The 20,393-nt window shown below is 36.2% G+C and overlaps 1 protein-coding gene across 2 annotated transcripts in view; it reads left to right on the top strand.

Annotated features, from left to right (window-relative positions):
* LOC118767657 (deoxynucleotidyltransferase terminal-interacting protein 2-like) overlaps window positions 1-17,649 on the top strand; it is an 18,549-nt gene extending 900 nt beyond the window's left edge. Inside the window, exons 2-7 of one of the 2 annotated variants that reach the window (XM_036512571.1) lie at window positions 3,182-3,184; window positions 7,969-8,077; window positions 11,829-11,906; window positions 12,844-13,008; window positions 15,355-15,464; window positions 17,571-17,649. In XM_036512571.1, coding sequence (XP_036368464.1) covers window positions 3,182-3,184; window positions 7,969-8,077; window positions 11,829-11,906; window positions 12,844-13,008; window positions 15,355-15,464; window positions 17,571-17,649 — 544 coding nt within the window. The remainder of the gene's footprint in view (window positions 1-3,181; window positions 3,185-7,968; window positions 8,078-11,828; window positions 11,907-12,843; window positions 13,009-15,354; window positions 15,465-17,570) is intronic. The other variant, XM_036512572.1, reaches the window with a different exon arrangement.
* Window positions 17,650-20,393: the final 2,744 nt, after the last annotated feature.

Here is a 20,393-nt window from a genome sequence, read left to right on the forward strand (position 1 = left end):
TGGCATAATTACAGATTTCTGCCCCCTCCCGAATTTGGATGATCATAACTTTCAGAAAGATGGATATTTTTTAATGAAATATGTGTTATATCATGTAGATTCCGAATGTACAAAATTTTTTGGGGAAAGTGTTTTAGGAAAGGGTGGGGTGGGGAATTTCGGTAGATTTCTACACACACACGCATGTAATTTAAAAAGTTCAAACAGGGAATTACTTCATTCAGTATCATGTTTATTGTAGAGATAATGTAACAAATTATACTTTACGCTTCTATATTTAACTGTCCGTGTATATTGCTTATTTTTGCTTCTGATGTCTTCTACCTTTATTAGAAACGTTTACCTGGGAATTTACTTAATATGGGAGAAAATCGTATGCAACAGATAAGTCGTCTTAATAGCATATTTCTCTGTACCAGACCTTTAGCTGTTATTTGTTATTTTTAGCATAACTAGTTTTCTGGTGAAGACTTCATTTGACGGTGGAGCTAGACGACAGTCACCCCACCACAAAAACTGAGCTTTCGGAAATTTTTTTTCTCAGCGGGTTCCTAGGTTCTCGATGACGGAGATTCCCACCAATTTTTAAAATTTAAACTTTTTTCGAATTTTTTTTTTTAGTCTACGTGGAAAAATACGGAGATTAATAATATGGCAAACAAAAAATCAATTAATTTCAGATTTTAAATGAAAAACTTCAAATTTAATCCACACACATAGGCGTAGGAGTGACTGTGTGGTAAGTAGCTTGCTTACGAACCACATGGTTCCCGGTTCAGTCCCACTGCGTGGCACCTTGGGCGAGTGTCTTCTACTATAGCCTCGGGCCAACGAAAGCCTTGTGAGTGGATTTGGTAGACGGAAACTGAAAGAAGCCCGTCGTATATATGTATGTGTATGTATTTGTGTGTCTGTCCCACCAACATCGCTTGACAACCGATGCTGGTGTGTTTACGTCCTCGTAACTTCTATCGTTCTCTTCTGCTGAGGTTCAGCAGAAAAGAACGATAGAATAAGTACTAGGCTTACAAAAAGATAAGTCCTGGGGTCGATTTGCTCGACTAAAGGCGGTGCTCCAGCATGGCCACAGTCAAATGACTGAAACAAGTAAAAGAGAGAGAGAGAGACACCCCTCTCCACCCAGCAAAAAAAAGGTACGCGTGCGGAGCAATCTACGGCTCACTGAAATTGAAAGGCTGAAACAAGTGAAACATGTTTTACATACTTGTGTCGGTTTTGTTTTTTCGCTTTAAAGGTAAACGATTTTCATAGAAGCAAACACGATATTAAGTAATTCGGCGCTTCTTTAGAAGCGCACCTTTACCGTCAAATGTTTATATGATGTATTTTGTGACAAACTTTGATGTGCTTTCCTTTTATCTGAATAAATAATGCTACCTGGCAATACGAATTCATTAATAATTGGGAGCAATGTTTGAGCAGTTCGGTCTCCAACTGGTACTAAAAATCCAAGTTTTTGTGAGGGGGAGTATCCTCCAAATACCCACTGATGTTCAATGCAGCGGTCAACATTATATTTTCGCTTTTGCATTAGTGTTTCGATAATTTCTACAATAACCCGTGTACCACCTATTTTTCTTGGATGTTGTAGAAAATGTGCTACACAAACATCACGGCAGAACTGATTCCAGTCTCTCTCTTTACTCTTTTACTTGTTTCAGTCATTTGACTGCGGCCATGCTGGAGCACCGCCTTTAATCTAGCAACTCGACCCCGGGACTTATTCTTTTGTAAGCCCAGTACTTATTCTATCGGTGTCTTTTGCCGAACCGCTAAGTAAGGGGGGGACATAAACACACCAGCATCGGTTGTCAAGCAATGCTAGGGGGACAAACACAGACGCATATATATATATATACATATATATATATATATATATACGACGGGCTAAGGCTTTGGTCGGCCCGAGACTATAGTAGAAGACACTTGCCCAAGGTGCCACGCAGTGGGACTGAACCCGGACCATGTGGTTGGTAAATAAGCTACTTACCACACAGCCACTCCTGCACCTATGTTGTGGATAAAGTTATCTCACATTGCACCATTATCGCTTCACTACCAAGACCTCTTCCAATACTGATACACCATAAATGAGTAAAAGCTATTATTTGCCAAATTTCCAACTTACTTTTTTTTTTTTAAAAAAAACGAGCCTTTCCGTATGCTGATAGTTTTGCGGCAAACAGTTCATCTCCAAGTTACTCTGTCAACTGAACGGGAATAACTTCCACTAACACGAGGCACTCCACAATAAATTTCGGTACTAGTTAAGAAGAGTGGTGCCGGTGCGCGCATCCGCGCTAGGTAGTCGTGACTAGTCGATCCTACTACTACTTAGGGCGAGTGCGCGTATGCAAATTAATAGATTAATTTTTTTAAACAAAGTAAATAAATTATTTTTTCTAAACCAACTTACGAGCCACATAGTTCTGGGTTCAGTTCCACTGCGTGACACCTTGGGCAAGTGTCTTCTACTATAGCTTCGGGCCGACCAAAGCCTTCTGAAGACCGTCGTATATATGCATATATAGATGCATGTGTGTCTATGTTTGTCCCCCCCCCACGTCGCTTGACAACCGATGCTGGTGTGTTTACGTCCCCGTAACTTATCGGTTCGGCAAAAGGCACCGATAGAATAAGTACTAGGCTTACAAAGAATAAGTCCTGGGGTCGATTTGCTCGACTAAAGGCGGTGCTCTAGCATGGCCACAGTCAAATGATTGAAACAAGTAAAAGAGTAAACTAAATAAAAAAATTTTCTAAACAACGTAAATAAATTTGGAGTGCGTACAATGTGATTACTGAAATAAATACGACACCAAAATGCATCCATTTCAAGGTGAATCATTCCGAAAATTTTGTCGATCCTATAACAAATGTTCATACAAATTCGGTTGAAAGTTATTAGAAGAACGTAAAACGACGTTTTAAGAGTAATCTATTAATTTGCATACGCGCACTGGCGCTAGGTAGTCATAGTATCGACTAGTCACGATTAGCCTGCGCGAGTGCGCGCACCGAGACCACTCTTCTTAAATAGTACCATTTCGGTATAATACCTAAATTTCTTGTCTATAGAAAAAATGGATATTTTTTAATGAAATTTTCTACGAATATGTGTTATATCATGTAGATTCCGAATATATAAAAGTTTGGGGAGAAAGTGTTTTAGGAAGAGGTGGGGAATTTCGGAAAATTTACCGGAGTTCACTTCAATTCGTCTTAACTTTCAAGAAAATGGATATTTTTAAATGAAATTCTCTACAAACATACCCGTTCAAGTACAAAATTTGACATAACAGTATATATTAGTTATAAACTGACTTTTAAGAAAAAGATTGTGAAACGGTCTTCTTTATAATTAGCAGACGATATTGTCGGGCCTCTTGTATCATTATCTGACTGGTAAAAGTAAGTTACCGCCCCTTTTATCGTCTGGCATGTTTGTTTATTTTCTCGAGCGCCCGTTTTCCGTATTTTATTTTTTAGTAAAAAATATTAAAAAAATAGATGTATCTTCCTAAATTTCCCATTTTCGTAACTTTTTTGACAAGTATGCGTCATTTTCTTGGAGAGGTGCGCTTCTAAAGAAGCGCCAATAATTCTCCGTCATACGTCTACTAAAAACTTAAACATACTTCCAAAATGGGATTTCATCCATATTTATCCACGTGCGTCTATGTGTAGGTATGTGTGTGTGTGTGTGCTGGGTGGCGATGGGTGTGTGGATCAAATTTGGAGTTTTTCACATAAAATTTGAAAGTAACTAATTTTTTGTTTGACAAATTGTTAATCTCCGTATTTTTCCACGTAGACTGAAAAAAAGTTAAAAATTTAAAAAATTGGTGGGTGGGAATTTAAAATTTTAATTTTTAATTTTGCATATTCGGAATCTCCATCATCGAAACCTTGGAATCCGCTGAGGAAAAAAAAAAAAGAATTCCGCAAGCTCGTTTTTGTGTGTATGTGTGTGGTGGGGGTGACTCGTCCAGCTCTACCCATTTGACTTCATTGCCTGTATGTTGTTTCAGTAGAAATCTACGGATGCACAAACGCACAAAAAGCGGAGAAAATAAACAAATGTGGACTTGTCCTGAAATAACCCCCAATTGTTTTCCCCCCAACATTCCTATGTCCTCGGAATTTGTAGAGAATTTCATTAAAAAAAATGTTCATTTTCTTGAAAGTTAAGACGAATTGAAGTGAACTCCGGTGAATTTTCCAAAATACCCCACTCCACCCCCTTCGTAAAACACTTTTCCCCAAATTTTGTATATTCGGAATCTATATGATATAACACATATTCGTAGAAAATTTCATGAAAAAATATCCTTTTTTTTCTTAAAGTTATAATCATCCAAAGTGGAGTGGGGGCAGAAATCTGTAGTTATGCCATCGTCTTTACATCATCCATGCTAGTTATTCGTATAATATCAATATGTCTAATAATGATTTGTGGGCATAGCTTCGTTGTGGCAGTAAAGTGTTTACCTAATCCTGTAGTATATTTAATCACGAAACAGCTATATTTACAAATTTTTTGGGGGAATAAACCGAAAGTAATAACGATTGAAAAGGAAGTATTATTTTGTTAAGCCTGTCAACTGCGTTTAGGGTTCACTTCCTGCTGGTGTTAATAGTTCCTTCTATCTTTGGATCAATAAAATAAGTAGGTCTCCGATATGTGCGGATAATGAAGCGATCGTTTGTCTAATCAATATTCTCTCTGTTCTGGATCCAGTCATTTTGCCTCGTGCTGATGACAAAATACCAGATAGTATGATTTTGTCCTTATTGGTTGATTCTTTTGCCCCGTGTCATATCCTAAATTTTGTTCTTGCGGGTTCTGTCACTTGTTCGGCAAAGCAAATAAACATCTCTAAATATTCATTGTTACCTACTCATATCTCATATTTTTCAATTAATTGCGCTTAGTGTTTGCAACTTCTTTAACAATCGTTTTTATCTGATTTTAGTCCATAACTCTTTTAAGACAGTTGGGTAACTGTCAGACGATACATAGCCATTATACGAAGTAATTTTGCAAGTTACCTCGCTTGTCTTAATTTTCTTTCATATTTGTGCGAATCACATCAATTTCATTGAAGCTGCTAGTATTTAAAGTCGATGTGTTCGGGCGTTTTTGTAAAAACAACCAGACAAAACAAGGAATCATGAAATTGTAAAAGTAGCAAAGTTTAACAGCAATATGTTTTGATGAGAAATAATTGTGGAGAGTCAAATCCTTTGTTTTATTTGGAAATAATGTTTAATTTCAATATTTGAAGCAAGCCCAAATGCAGAGGTTCTGTATTTATTGCAAATCACTGGCTCTTAGCCTTCAACTAAAGTATACTAGTATACTATAATGCACCTAAACTGGAAGTGGTAATAATGATTTCATAGTATTTACTATTGCTTTAATGATTTAGTCTTTCTTGTGTATTTCAGTTCTTTGTTGAATGACCAAGAAATTTGAGTGGTGAAGCTGTGATTTCCTCATTAACAACCTTGTAGAGACTGGACTTCTCCCACTTGTTGAGCTTGTCAGTGTGACAATCATTAATGGAGCATCAGCAGCACACCTAACGCTCCACGAGGCTCCAGCAGGGGGTGGTGGCGACCCTTGTTGTACTCTTTCGCTCAAACTTTCTTACTGTTTCTTGTCCCCGACTTCCTACGCAACCGCTGACCTGGATGTGCATTCATCCATCCATCGATTCTCTCGGTGTCGGGGGTTGACCTGCTTTCTCTTCTGCGGGTCTTACGAATAGCAAAGGATCACATTTCGGACTTCTCCCATCTTGCGAACTCTGGGACGAAGACCATTTGTTCAACAGCAGCAACAGCATCAGCAGCAGACCAAACGCTTGCTTGGGTCACATTGTTCAACAATGCAGCACTCGATCACCAACATAACTCTCTTCAGTATAACTAGGGTTTGATCAAATTTCTGTGGAACTTTGTCTTCTACATGGGGCTATATAATCTATCTTTGCAATCATATTGGTATTAGATATGAGCATAGTGTTGATTTTCATCAATTAATTTAACATTATTGACTTGTTTTTATTGTTAGGATTAAATTGTCTTTTGGCATATTTAAGCAGATTTGAACTTAGTGTGCAGAGAACAGGAAGAATACTGTCTCAGCCCTTTGTCATCTTTTGTTTAGAGTACTAACTAAACAAACTTTGTAATTTAATGGCATTCCTAGATATCAAGTAGTCATAGTGAGATTGCTGAGAATTATTTTTTTGCTGCCTTTCATGCACATTGTTGGGTGTGCAGTGTAAGTGTGCATGAATGGCACAGTAGAAATGTGCCGAGAGAGTAACTGAGCATGTAAGAAAGAAGAGTGCACTAATATGGACATATGATCCATATGCATGAGGATTGGTGTATAAAGAAATGGTGATCACTTACTGTAATGGAACTTGTGAGAGAGGGAGACATTGGATGAAATGAAGGCTGATCTCAGGACTTGAATGTTCTCAAAAAGACCTGCTCACCTCAGCAAAAACGAGTTCTGGAAGTGCTGTGTGTGTGTGTGTGGTTGTGTATACACACACAACTGGATCTGTTGCCCAATTTCCTTGTCATGGCATCGCCACCACCCATCACCTATCTGTAGCTCTTCCTAGGTACCATTTATTTTTCTTTTTACCCAGAACCACTTCACTTGTTATCCATCGTTCATTCATTAATACTGTTCTTTCAATCTACACTTTATGTTGATCGCACACAGTTCCCAACAAAGCCACCAAATTATCTCTCTTTACTACCATACATCTCCCACTCTCCTCATGCACTAAACCTGCCTCTCTCTTCTTCCCCACCCTACTCCTACAACCTACTTACACATGTCATCTCACATCCATCTCTTGTCTAGTGTATCATCATTACTATTCTGTTGCTCTCCCCACTCTTTCAAAATTAATTGAAACAGAGGCAATGTATTTCAACAGAATTGTGGTAACAAAAGGGTTAATAAAGCCAATTAATTGTCACCATCTGTACAGTAAGTGTTATACAAGTTTCAGAAATTGTGACATTAAATGTGAAAAAGAAATACCGTCATTATCTTTGATGAGAGATATTTTTAATAGTCTGAAAAGTATATTTTCTCCTCATAATTAATGTAATGCTTGTAATCTCTGAACAATGAACAAAACAAATATACTTATCACCAATGAATATACTTATAATGATTCATTATGATTGTTTTTTGTATGTGTTTTTCCACCGCCACTGTTTGATAATTGGTATTAGTTTGTTTATGTCCATGTAACTTAGCAAGAAAATTACTAGTGTTGATTTGTTTGGTTAAACCCTTCAGGACAGTGTCCCAGCATGGCTACAGTCACATGACTGAAACAAGTAAAATGATAAAAAAACATAGCATTCTAATATTGGTTTCAAATTTTGGCACAATGCCAGCAATTCCAGGGAAGGGGATAGGTTGATTACATCGACCCCCCAATACTCAACTAGTACTTATTTTATCAACCCTGAAAGGATGAAAGGCAAAAATGGCCCCGGCAGAATTTGAACTTAGAACATAAAGATGGATGAAATACTGCTCAGCATTTTGCCTGGCATGCTAACAGTTCTGCCAGCTTGCTGCCCTAGATAGTATTCTGATATATTTTAAAAATAAATCTGTTTCCAAATGATTGTTAAATTTTAAAATATTCTTGGAACATTTTATTTAAAATTTTTTCTTGACACTTAAGGACATATAAATCTTAAATTTACCTATTTCTTGCTAAGTAAAATATTTATGTTCTTTGCAGCCTGTTATATTCAACATTATTTTTTTGTTTATATACTCTCAGTTCAAATTTTCTTGGTAGAATATTGAAAGAAATAAAATGCCTGTCGTTTTGTTTGTAAATTTTAGCAAATGATTCTATTAAAATCTGGATGATGTTTTATTTTTTATAGGTTGTCTATAGGATTGGTCAGTTCTATTGATCCTCATCTTAACTTTAGCTCTTATTTAGACTCCTCAAAAGATTATGTTACAGCAAATAAACTTGTAGATGTTAATCAGGTAAGTAATTTTGCTGTGCTAATATTGACATTTTATAATCATTCGTCAACAATGATCTTTATTTTGTTATTTTCATGAATTATATATATACAAGGGAGATATATGCTTATAATGTTTATGTGTGTGTGTAGAAAGACATCAAGCAACCTACCCATAAATATTTCCCCTTTTCTGCCAGGGACAAAATTTCAGGGCCACCACTATCAGTACTGGCACACTGCGAGATATGTCAAGAGATTGTAGAGATGCTGGGGCATTGATGACTAGATTTGTGCTGGTTGAAGGGTGGTGTAGGCATATTGCTGGTAGAGAAGTGGATAGGTAAGTCATTGTGATAGAAAATGTGACAGACTGATGAAACTTTGTTTAGTCATGGGCAGTATGACAGTAACAGTGATCTCTGCTTGTGCACCATGTGCATTGATAGATGAACAAATGGACTATTTCTATGAGGCCATCTTACTGACTGCCGCTTCATCATCATTGTCATTGTTGTCAATTTACATCTGTTTCCATACTAGCATGGGTAAGACATTTTGACAGGATCCAACAGGTTCCAAGGCTGTGTCTTGCTCCAGTATCACAATTTTGGCTGGCTGTCCTTCCTAATGCCATCCCTTTACAGGGTGCTTTATAGAGTTTTAACACTTTGTACAGTGCTTTTTTTCGTTTTGTAGTACCAGTACTAATGATGTTGCTTTGCAACTTGCAATACTGTAGAGACCCCTTTGCTGAGAGGAAAGATAAAAGATAGGATGGATGCTTTAAGCAGGTTGTTAAGAGGTTAAAATATAGTAGGGGAGCAGGAACAGATTGACTGTTTCTAAACTTACTTCTACTCCCTTTGGCTCATTATTTTGGCTAGAGTAATTAATGAACATACTGGGCAAGACCATGACTAATGCGGTGTACATGGAGACTATAAATACATACTCCAACCCTCGTCTGCTAGTATAAAACCCTCACTACCTTCAGCTTTCACAGTTTTGTGAGCTGCATGATGATTTTATTAGTGTCAGTGGTATGAAAAAGGCACCCATTACAAACTGTTAAGTGTTTGGCATTAGGAAGGGCATTCAGTCAATGGAGCATGATTCAGTCCTTTGACCCATCGGATACTGTCAAACCATCCAATCCATGCCACACGGAACATGACCATTAAATGATGATGATACGTGCGTGTATAGTCATCTACTAACAAATTACTGGGTATTTGAGTTGAAACTAGACATGTTGATTAAGGAAAACTTCAAAGTGTTCAACTCATTTTTGATCAAATTGGACAAAGAATTTTTAACTCCCTGGAGACTAACAGGTTAATGTCAGAATATATTTAATGCATGCAATTATATTTTTCATCATTTGAATATATAATTACAATAATAATTAGATCTGCACTAAATTTCTATCAGTTTTTCATTGTTTCTTATTCATAGCTGGTTTAAAAATGCAGACTATCCAGGAATAAGACACCTTATAATTGGTCAGAGATCAAACCATTGCAAACAACATAGTATAGATATTAATATTGACTATATACAACCTAAAGATATCTAGAAAATACATAATCTCATCTCAAACTAATATAGATATACCTTGATTTAATTAATTTAAACTTTTGTAAGTTTTTATTACAAATATATTATATATATTTGTGAAGGTGCTTGGCTTAGTGGTTAGGGTATTCAGCTCATGATCGTAAGGTCATGAGTTCAATTCCTGCTGACAAGTAGTGAGGAATTCAGGGTAGAAGTAGGGGTTCACCAAGGATTGGTGCTTAGCTCCCTTTTGTTCATCATAGTCCTCCAGGTAATAACAGGAATTCAAGACAGGCTACCCCTAGGAACTCCTCTATGTTGATGATCTTGCTCTCTTATAGCTGAATCACTACCTGAACTTGAGAAGTTCCAGGTATGGAAGCAAGGTCTAGAGTCAAAGGGCCTTAGAGTTAACCTAGCGAAAACAAAAGTCATAGTAAGTAAGAAGGAGATAAATCACAGATCTCTTCAGGTAGATACCCCTGCTCAATCTGTAGAAAAGGTGTAGGTAGAAACTCCATGAGATGCACTCAGTATAAGCTTTGGACAAACAAAAGGGACAGCAACACCAGAGAAGGGTTAACAGGGAAACTAACTTTTGTATGTGGAAGGTGCACAGGTACAATAAATACTGAAAATGCACAGAAAATAGACTCCATCATCTGCCAGGGGACAAGCTAGAGGTAGTAGGTAGCTTCTGTTATCTAGATGACCAAGTTAGTAGTGGAGGTGGATGCTCCAAGAGCATAGCTGTTAGAATAAGATTAGGCTGGGCAAAGTTCAGAAAGCTCCTACCCCTGCTGGCAACAAAGGGCCTCTGTCAGAGTGAAAGGCATATTGTTTGATGCCTGTGAAACATGGGCTATGACAGCTGAGGACATGTGTAAGCTTGAAAGAAATGAAGCCAGTATGCTTCGCTGGATGTGCAATGTCTGTGTTTGACAGAGTGTAAGCATCTTGAGAGAAAAGATAAGCATAAGAGGAATCAGATGTGGTGTGTAAGAGAGATAGTTGTGCTAGTATGGTCATTTGATGCATATGGATGAGGACAGCTGTGTAAAGCAGTGCTGATCCCTAACTGTGGAGGGAACCTGTGGTAGAGGTAGATCAGGAAGACATGGGACAAGGTGGTAAAGCATGATCTTCAAACTTTGAGCCTCACAGAGGCAATGACTGGTGACCAAGACCTTTGGCAATGTGCTGTGCTTGAGAGGACCTGTCAAGCCAAGTGCACCCGTGCTGGTGTCATGTAAAGTACATATTTTGAACGTTGTAGGTAGCTTCTGTTATCTAGATGACCAAGTTAGTAGTGGAGGTGGATGCTCCAAGAGCATAGCTGTTAGAATAAGATTAGGCTGGGCAAAGTTCAGAAAGCTCCTACCCCTGCTGGCAACAAAGGGCCTCTGTCAGAGTGAAAGGCATATTGTTTGATGCCTGTGAAACATGGGCTATGACAGCTGAGGACATGTGTAAGCTTGAAAGAAATGAAGCCAGTATGCTTCGCTGGATGTGCAATGTCTGTGTTTGACAGAGTGTAAGCATCTTGAGAGAAAAGATAAGCATAAGAGGAATCAGATGTGGTGTGTAAGAGAGATAGTTGTGCTAGTATGGTCATTTGATGCATATGGATGAGGACGTGGCTGAGTTCTTTTCAAGCATTGGGCCTCGGGCCTCACAGAAGCAAAGAAGTTGAGTTCCTTTTGAATGTTGGGCCTCATGGAGGCAAAGTGGCTGCTCTATTGATCGGATCAGCTAGAACCTTTGTTGTTGTAACTGATGGGATCATCATCATCATTTCACGTCCGCTTTCCATGCTAGCATGGGTTGGACAATTTGACTGAGGTTTGGCGAACCAGATGGCTGCACCAATCTGATCTGGCAGAGTTTCTAAGGCTGGATGCCCTTCCTAATGCCAACCACTCTGAGAGTGTAGTGGATGCTTTTATGTACCACCGGGATGTTAGTTATATATATTTAGAATGATTTTTTTTTACCTTTACATGAAATTTTATTGTTTCTGTGTGTATAATCTCTAATTTTTTTGTATTTTGTTTCTTAAATTGCTTTGCTAAGAAATACATTTTATGTTTGATACATTCAGCAAAATAGTTTCTACATATTTAAATAATTCAGTCCCAAATGCTGTGTTGTATCCTTTTAATGATTTTAATGATTTCAATCTATAAAGACACTCACTTGTAATATTGTTTCAGATTCTCAAGTCAACAGCACCACCACCTGATCCAGCAAAAGAACTCATTAGCAAAAGAAAACAAAAACTACTGAAGAAGGTAAATGAAATCCCCTTGTATTTTATTAATCTATTATTATTCTGTATTTTATGAATTACAATGTTGATTTTATATAGCTGAAAGAAAAATACCTATTCCACTTCACATAGAGAAGGATAATAATTTCTGACTGTAAAAAACATGTTATGAGAACACAGATATTCTGTACATCTGTTTTATTTATTTTCCCCTTGATTATCATTTAAACCAATACTCATTCCTTACCCCTGCCTTGTTCTCTCTTTTGTTAACCTTCTTGTGTAATGTAAAAAAATTCTGATGATAATTTGAACAGACATCTTATATATTTTTAAACACCATGAAATGATTAGTTCGCCACAAAGCCTGAGTATGAACATATCTACATTAACATATATAATTAAAGATTTGCTGGTCCAGTGTTTTGACACAACATTCACAGAATGAATATACAAAGACTTGACAGATAAATTACAATTTATCAGTTCTAGTTACCACTTATTTCTCTGAGGATAGAGTTTTTATTCTTTTATTCTTTTACTTGTTTCAATCATTTGACTGTGGCTATGCTGGAGCACCACCTCTAGTCGAGCAAATCGACTCCAGGACTTATTTTTTGTAAACCTAGTACTTATTCTATCGGTCTGTTTTGCTGAACCGCTAAGTTACAGGGGACGTAAACACACCAGCGATGTTGGGGGTCAAACACAGACACACACACGTGCACACGGGCACACACACATATACGACAGGCTTCTTTCAGTTTCTATCTACCAAATCCACTCACAAGGCTTTGGTCAGCCCGAGGCTTATAGGTGCCACGCAATGGGACTGAAACCATGTGGTTGGTAAGCCAGCTACTTACCACACAGCCACTTTTGTGCCTATATGTAAAAATATTTTAAATTTTTATTTATTTAGTTATTGCAATATATATTTTGTTTATTTGCATTTTCAGAAACAAAGGAGTAAAGTAGCTGGAGATAACTGGTTTAACATGGGAAAACCAGAAATGACGCGAACAATAAAGAATGAATTGGCTCTAATTCAGATGCGAAACTCTCTCGATCCAAAACGGTTTTATAAAAGTAATGACAGAAAGAGATTTCCCAAGTACTTCCAGGTCTGTATATTGATTAATATTACAATTCCACAATAGATGTAGAACATGGTTCTTAGAATCCCTAGAGATTTATGTAATATAAATGGCAATATAGTGGTCAAGAGACTTGCAAAAAAGGGTTATGACAGGACTTGAACTGTTTCCTCAAAATGGAGTAATTTTTTCAACCATTTCTCATTGGTATTTATCATATGGATAAAATTCTCTATTCAATGATGACGACAACACCACTACCACCACCAACAACATTGTTATCCTCATTGTTGTCTTCTTCATCTTGGACTTCTCTGTATGGCTTGGAAAGCCATAATAAACAAAGGGAACAAAGAACTGAACTCTGAACTCCAACCTGCCTACTAAATTCCTTATAAAGATTGTTGCTGATCTCATTCTGACAACACCCTTATGGCTTGTGTGGTTCTTGCAAGCCATTCATCTACAGCAAGTTTCCTTAGTGACCACCTAACTACAGAGTGTAGAACCCTGTCAAAGGAGTTCTCCATCTCAACTGATGCTAGTATAGTGAATTGCTCTGAGGGAAGAACTGTAGTTATCTTACTAGGAAGAGGGTATCGGTGTCCCCCTAACCTGTTGTAAACTTGAACAACATCTAGCCTAAGCTGTGTTATTTTTTCTTTTATTGAGTTATCCCATAAATACTGCAGTTTTTTTCAATTTCATGAACTAAAAGTTGGAGGGGGAGGGGATAAACTGCCTGCATCAACTTGTTATAAAAGCAGGTAGTAATTTTACCTTGTACTTGTTCTTGGTGCAAGTTTTGAAGAGTGCAGTTCAATTGTAACAGTTATTCTTTCAAACCTATAATGGAAGTGGCAAAGGAGCATATTCAACATGTTTTGCTTTATGAGTTCAATAAAGGCAACTATGCAATGGAAAGTGTAAGGAATATTAATGCAGTATATGGGGATCGGACAATGTCAACAGTGATTCTAAAAATTCCAAGCCGCAAACTACAGCCTTGTCCTGGAACATCTGTAGAGCTCAACAAGGATGTCCTGTAAACCCTGGTGGAACAAAATCACATCATAACCTTTGAGGAACTAGCAGAGAAGCTTAGATTTGGTCATTCAACCATTCATCAACACCTGCATGCCATTGGAAAATGACCATCTTTGGTTTTAAAACGAAAGGTGTTCTTCCATCAGGATAATGCTCAGCCACATGCAGCAAGGATGACAATCCAAAGGGAGCAGTTTGAATAGGAAATGATGCCCCACCCACCATATTCGCCAGACAGTGCCCCATCTGATTTCATTTATTCCACAGTCTTCAAAATCATTTGGCTGGAAAGAATATGAATTCTGTAGATGAGGTCAAAACAGTGCTAGAGAAGTATTTTTCATTACAGACAAGTGAATTTTGGAAGAGGGGCCTAGCAAGTGTAGCAGATAGATGGAAGAGCATTGTAGAAAATAAAGGAGAATATATTTTAGATTAGAAAAGAACTTTGTTTATCTTAATTTTGAAAAATAAAAAAAGTATTAAAAAATCACATTATTTATGGGATGACCCAATACTTTCAAAACTTAGTTTGTTAATTTTATGTTAATCTAGTTGCTCCTTACTAGAATATCTTTTTTATCTCAATGATACTGCTATGCCAGTCATTGGAGATGACATTTCCTTGTATTATCTGATTGACTATATATGTCACTTCCACCTGTCATATTTTGCTAGGTATTTTTAGTAACTAATTCTGATAGTTCTGATGTTCTTCTGCCTTCATAACCTTATATGTTCTTCTGAATATGCAGCTGTTAACTTCCATGGCTAATCACTCTGTTGGGTCTACTTGTGGTGCTGCCTCTTTTTGTCATCCATTGAGCAATTTCTCACAGTAGCATTTCCACATCACTTCCTTTTCAGTGTGAGTGAGGACAAATGTTCCTCTCATACCCTACAAACTTTTCACCAAAGATGACTAAATTAACACTGACGCATTGCTTTGCAATCTGGGATACCACATGCCTCTGATCCTTTTATTGGCAAACACAATTTCTGCTTTTTCCTTTGTTATGTATATTTGCTGTTTTCTGATGTTGCTCTTTGCTACATTTTTCATCCATTCTTTTAAGGCCTGTCTTTTAGCTAACTTGGGTTCCTAAATATTTATTTCTGATTATGTCACTGTACATTTTGCACTGTATATTTTGCCCAATATTTCTCAATGTAATTATTCTATATTAATAATTTCAGGATATAAATAATTTTTTTAATCATTATCATATTTATTGCCATCAAATTGATTATTTATATAGACAAAATGATTTTTTAAATATATTTTTATGCATTTTATTTATATGTGCCTTGCAATATATTTTACAGATGGGAACAGTTGTTGAATCTGCAGCAGATTTCTATCATGCTCGTATCCCAAAGAAGCAACGAAAGGCAAATATTGTTGAAGAGATGATGGCTAATGCAGAAACAAAACAGTAGGTTTACTTTTTCTATTAATCCTTGTTTGCTATTTTAATATTTTTTTTGTTTGAAGGAAAACAGACTCCATAATCTGTAGCTCTTCAGTTTGTTGGAAGAAATGCTTAGGTTGCTTTGCAACCATGTGCTTCCAAGTTCAGTCCCGCTGTGTGGCATATTGGATGAGTATTTCCTACTACAGCCCTAGGTGACAAATACTTTGTGAGTTTGGTAGATAAAAACCTGTGTGGGAACTCATTGGGTATACATATGTGTGTGTTTGTGTTATGTTTGTTATCTCTTCCCCCACTTGACAACTGGTGTTGGTGTGTTTACATCCCTGTAAGTAGTTTCAAAATTGTTAGTACCCTATAATCAGAACTTGCTAAAATATGTCTTCTAAGTTATGTTAAACATTTTAGCCTAAATTACATTTAATTTATGAACCAAGGGTACTTAATTTTTGGAGGTAATAAACAAATTGTATTGCAATGAATGCAAAGAGTTATGTCTTCATCATTTTCATAGTAATAATATTTTCTTTGAATTTTATTGTCAACGTTTCCCTTCCTACTTTTAAGATGGTAGGGTGTGATTTGAAGGTCAAATTGTTATTTTGCCGTTCAAACAACTTAGCTGATCCCTCATTGGTTGATAAATGTAATTTAGGCTAATATATTCTGTTGTCTGGGGAGAGTCATTTTGTTATTGTGCCTTATAATTTAACACACTCACCGGTAAAATTTCCACTTATTTCTTATTTTTATTTTCCTAATATTTTCATTGCGTCTATAAGGCATAAAAAGAAAATGACTCTCCCCAGACACAACAGAATATGCTTCAACACACAAACTCACATAAAGAATCTTGCGAACCAAATTCAAAAACGAAATAGGCTAATATAGTTTAACATGAATTAGAAGACATTTGTTTTCAAGCTCTGATCATAGAATATTGACATTTTTGTATGTCTAAATCATTAAATAAGTTTTATAATGACTTATTTTCCACATTTATGTAAACTTGTGAGTTAGACTTACCTGTTTACCGATCCACATCCCAGTATCTCTCTCATCCTTCATTCAACAACAATAACTATTTCTTAAGGAAGAGCGATAGTAAGATCATTTCACTAAAACTTACTCTGCTTATTGTTCCTGATAACGAACTTCATTGAGCTGGCAGAATCATTAGCACACTAGAATTCAAATTCTGTCACGGTCAACTTTGCCTTTCAATCTTTTAGGCTTGATAAAATAAATACCAATTGAACACTGGGGTTGATGTAATCGACTAGCCCTGTTTCCCAAAATTTCAGGCCAAATACCTACAGTAGAAAGAATTATTCAAAGAGAACTATGTGTTAAACTGGATCACTGAAAAATGTAATTCCAGATTGGAACTGCAGCAGCAGCAGCAGCTCTTCCATAAGGTTTTTAATGGTTGCAGGGTCAGTGAGTCCCTATGCATTGACTACAATATTCCTCATATTCAAGTGATCACTTTTCATCAGTGGCACTAACAGTTGAAACAGATCCAAAAGAAAGTGGGGGCTGAAATGAGCCATTGGCATGAGTTTGTTTAAGGTGGATGACAGCTTGCTGGGCTGAAGCCCACACACTCTGGCTCCAGGTCTTTGTTTTGTAGCACACATACTAACTCAGAAAAGGAGTTGTGTCAATCTCCTGAGAAATCCAGTCCTTTGGATTTTACTCCTCTGAAGTTGTGGATCCCTACCTATGAGGGCTTGCCTTCATCAACCAGACAGACTGGCAAGAGGATTTTAAGTCAGGGTTTCTCTTCTCCAGATTGGGACTATATTATTGCTATTACTTTATCCTAGTTGTCTTTTTTGAATAGAAATAGTTCTATTATCTTTTTAATAATTGGTGTGACACATGATAGGCAAGTGTTCTTTGTATATGTTGGATACTGAGTTGAATTATTTGTTGAATCAAATCTTTAGTATATGAATCTCTTATAATTACTTTATATGAAATAGTATTTTGAAGATATACAGTATTCACAATATGAACAGTGGCACAAAATATTTTTATTCATAGGTATTTACAAGATTGTATTAATATTTTAATCATTAAATTGCCTTTTGGTTTTCATTTCAGATATGTCAAGAAAAAATATGCTGATCTAGCTAAAACCAAAAAAGTAAGAAACAGAAACAAGAATAAAAAAAAGAAATAATTTAGAAATAAATTTATATTTGAGAAATCACAATTTTGTTTTCCATATTTACTTTATTGCTGTAATATTTATTTTCCCATGTTTTTGCATATACACAATCATACAACACATATACACACATACTGCAAATATCCAGTCACACTTAGCAAAACCACCTCTGTCTTCTAGAAAGACAAAAGGAGTGACATATTCTTTAATATATATATGTGTGTGTGTATGTTTATTGAGCTTCATATTTTAAAGAAATTATATCCTCAACATTTAATCCATTTTCCATGCTGGCATGGGTTGGATGAATGGCTTGACAGGAACTGGAAAGGCCAGGAGTCACACCAGGTTCCATAGTCTGTTTTGGCTTGGTTTCTACATCTGAATGCCCTTCCTAACACTGATCACTCCACAAAATGTACTGGGTGCTTTGTATGTGGCACCATCACCTGTGCTCTTTGCATGGCACCAGAACCAGTATTTTCTATGTGGCACCACCACCCACACCAGTGTTTTTTTTTGTGACACTTTGGTTTTAGGATCTCAATTCTGTCGTGGGGGACAGGTCTTCTCAAGTACCGCCATGTGACATATTCGGTCCTCTCATCTTCATAAGGTTCAAGTTTTGAGATTGACCTTCAATACTTCATACTATGTCTTCCTGAGTCTCCCTCTTCCACAAATATGTTTGTTTATAGCATTCTTATTTTTATATGTAGCTTCTAAAAATGATTTCTACTTCATTAGTACCGAAGGATCAAGTTTATTCAAATCTAATTTTAGTTCTTTTCATTTAGTCTTCAGTTTGAAATGTGCAATACTTTTAATATTTACTTCACTCCTTCAAGAATGAAATTAAACATATAATAATATAGAAGAAAATTTCACAAAATTTTTTGGTAGAATAGATAAAAAGTAATGTATTTTCCCAATGAAAAAAAATTTACTGGAACATGTCTACAGGATAGTTCAACTGCTACTGCAATTTTTATGTTCTGGTTAGTACAAATTATTTAGGAAGGCGTTTGATAGAACATGGTAAAAGGTTCATGAGAAGGGAGCTAAGCGTCAAGTACTTGTTTATCGAGTTATCTACCTTACTTTGTTCCACTGAACCCGTGTGACTGGAAATGAAACTATCGTAAACAAGGCAATTGTGACTAATTGTCTAGCCATATACGTCATCGCGAAGGTTTTCAATTAGATTATTACGTCACCGTTGTCATGGAAATAGATGTGGATCATCCAAGAGACAGAATTTTCGTAATTTCTGTCGTTCTTTCCATAGCCATTAATGATGATTTACAACACTGATTATTTTTGCTTCGAAGAAATAACAGAGTATTGTTATCATGCCAGTATCGGAAATCATTGATGTATAAAGTTTGATAGCATAGACGATATTGAACTGTCATAGATGTGTAAAGTAAGCTATTCAAGAGTTTACAATCTTAGATGGCCGACTTTATTTTTCATCATTATGTGGGTGAGAAAACATGCTAAAGTAACATGGCTAGATCCAGTCAATCGATTATAAACGCTCGCTTGAAAATTCGGTCTTTATTTATTTATTTATTTTTAATATCAGTAACATCAGTAACAATTTATTTTATTTCAAAATAAGGCTGATGTGTGTGTGTGTGTGTGTATGTGTGTATGTTTATAACTTATTTTTTGTTTTTTATAGGTCAGGACTAAATACCTAATATTTAGTTTCGGCCCTTATTTTCCTCACCTGAGTCGACATGACTTTCCAGAGTCGATAAAATTAGTAATATATATATACTCTCAGTAATATATATTTTGTTAACTATTCTCTCGTCACATGGCCTTAGGTGCCATATTAAAATATGTTGATATTATTCTTTACTATTATTTAGCTCTTTTAGTTTTTAATATTTCTCTTTGACAAAATAGATAAAAAAAATATCTTACGCGTTACAATGGAAGGCGGTTTTCATGACACTATGAGTCCTATAAGAAAGTGATATAAACATATTCTTACTCCTAACATTACTAAATTGTGAGTAATATATATATATATATATATAATATATATCAGTTCCTCTATCATTGATGTCAATTTTGATTTTAATCTTTATAGGGTTGATAAGAGTACAGGGGTTAATTTAATTAACTCCCCACTCCCACTGAAAAAATTCCTTCTGCTTATATATTAGAAACCTAGCTGGCAGAATCATTAACACGCTGAACGAAATGCTTATCAGCATTTTGTCCGTCTTTACATTCTGAGTTCAAATTCAACCGAGGTTGACTTTACCTTTTATCCTTTCAGGATCAATTAAATAAGTACCAGTTGAACACTGAGGTTGATGTAATTGACTAGCCCTCACAAAATTTCCAGCCTTGTGCCTATTGTAGAAAGGATTATTATTATTGTAAGGCAGTGAACTGGCAGAATTGTTAGCATGATGGCCAAAATACTTAACTTCATTTCGCTTGTCTTTATGTTCTGAGTTCAAAATCTGCTGAGGTTGACTTTACCTTTCATCCTTTCTGGGTCGATAAAATAAGTACCAGTCGAGCACTGGAGTCAAGGTAATTGACATCCTCCCCCACTCCCCAAAATGGCTGGTCTTGTGCCAAAATTTGTCACCATTATTTTTGTAAAGTTCCCTGTGATCTGGTTTTGTTCTCTGGTTTAGATTCTCTGTTATAGGCATTTTACTTCAGTAAAATGTTATCACAACAGAAACCCATATTTCTTGATTCATTTCAAATAAGCAAATATTGTT

Source organism: Octopus sinensis, linkage group LG2 (assembly GCF_006345805.1).
Source record: "Octopus sinensis linkage group LG2, ASM634580v1, whole genome shotgun sequence".
Taxonomy (NCBI): Eukaryota; Metazoa; Mollusca; class Cephalopoda; order Octopoda; family Octopodidae; genus Octopus; species Octopus sinensis.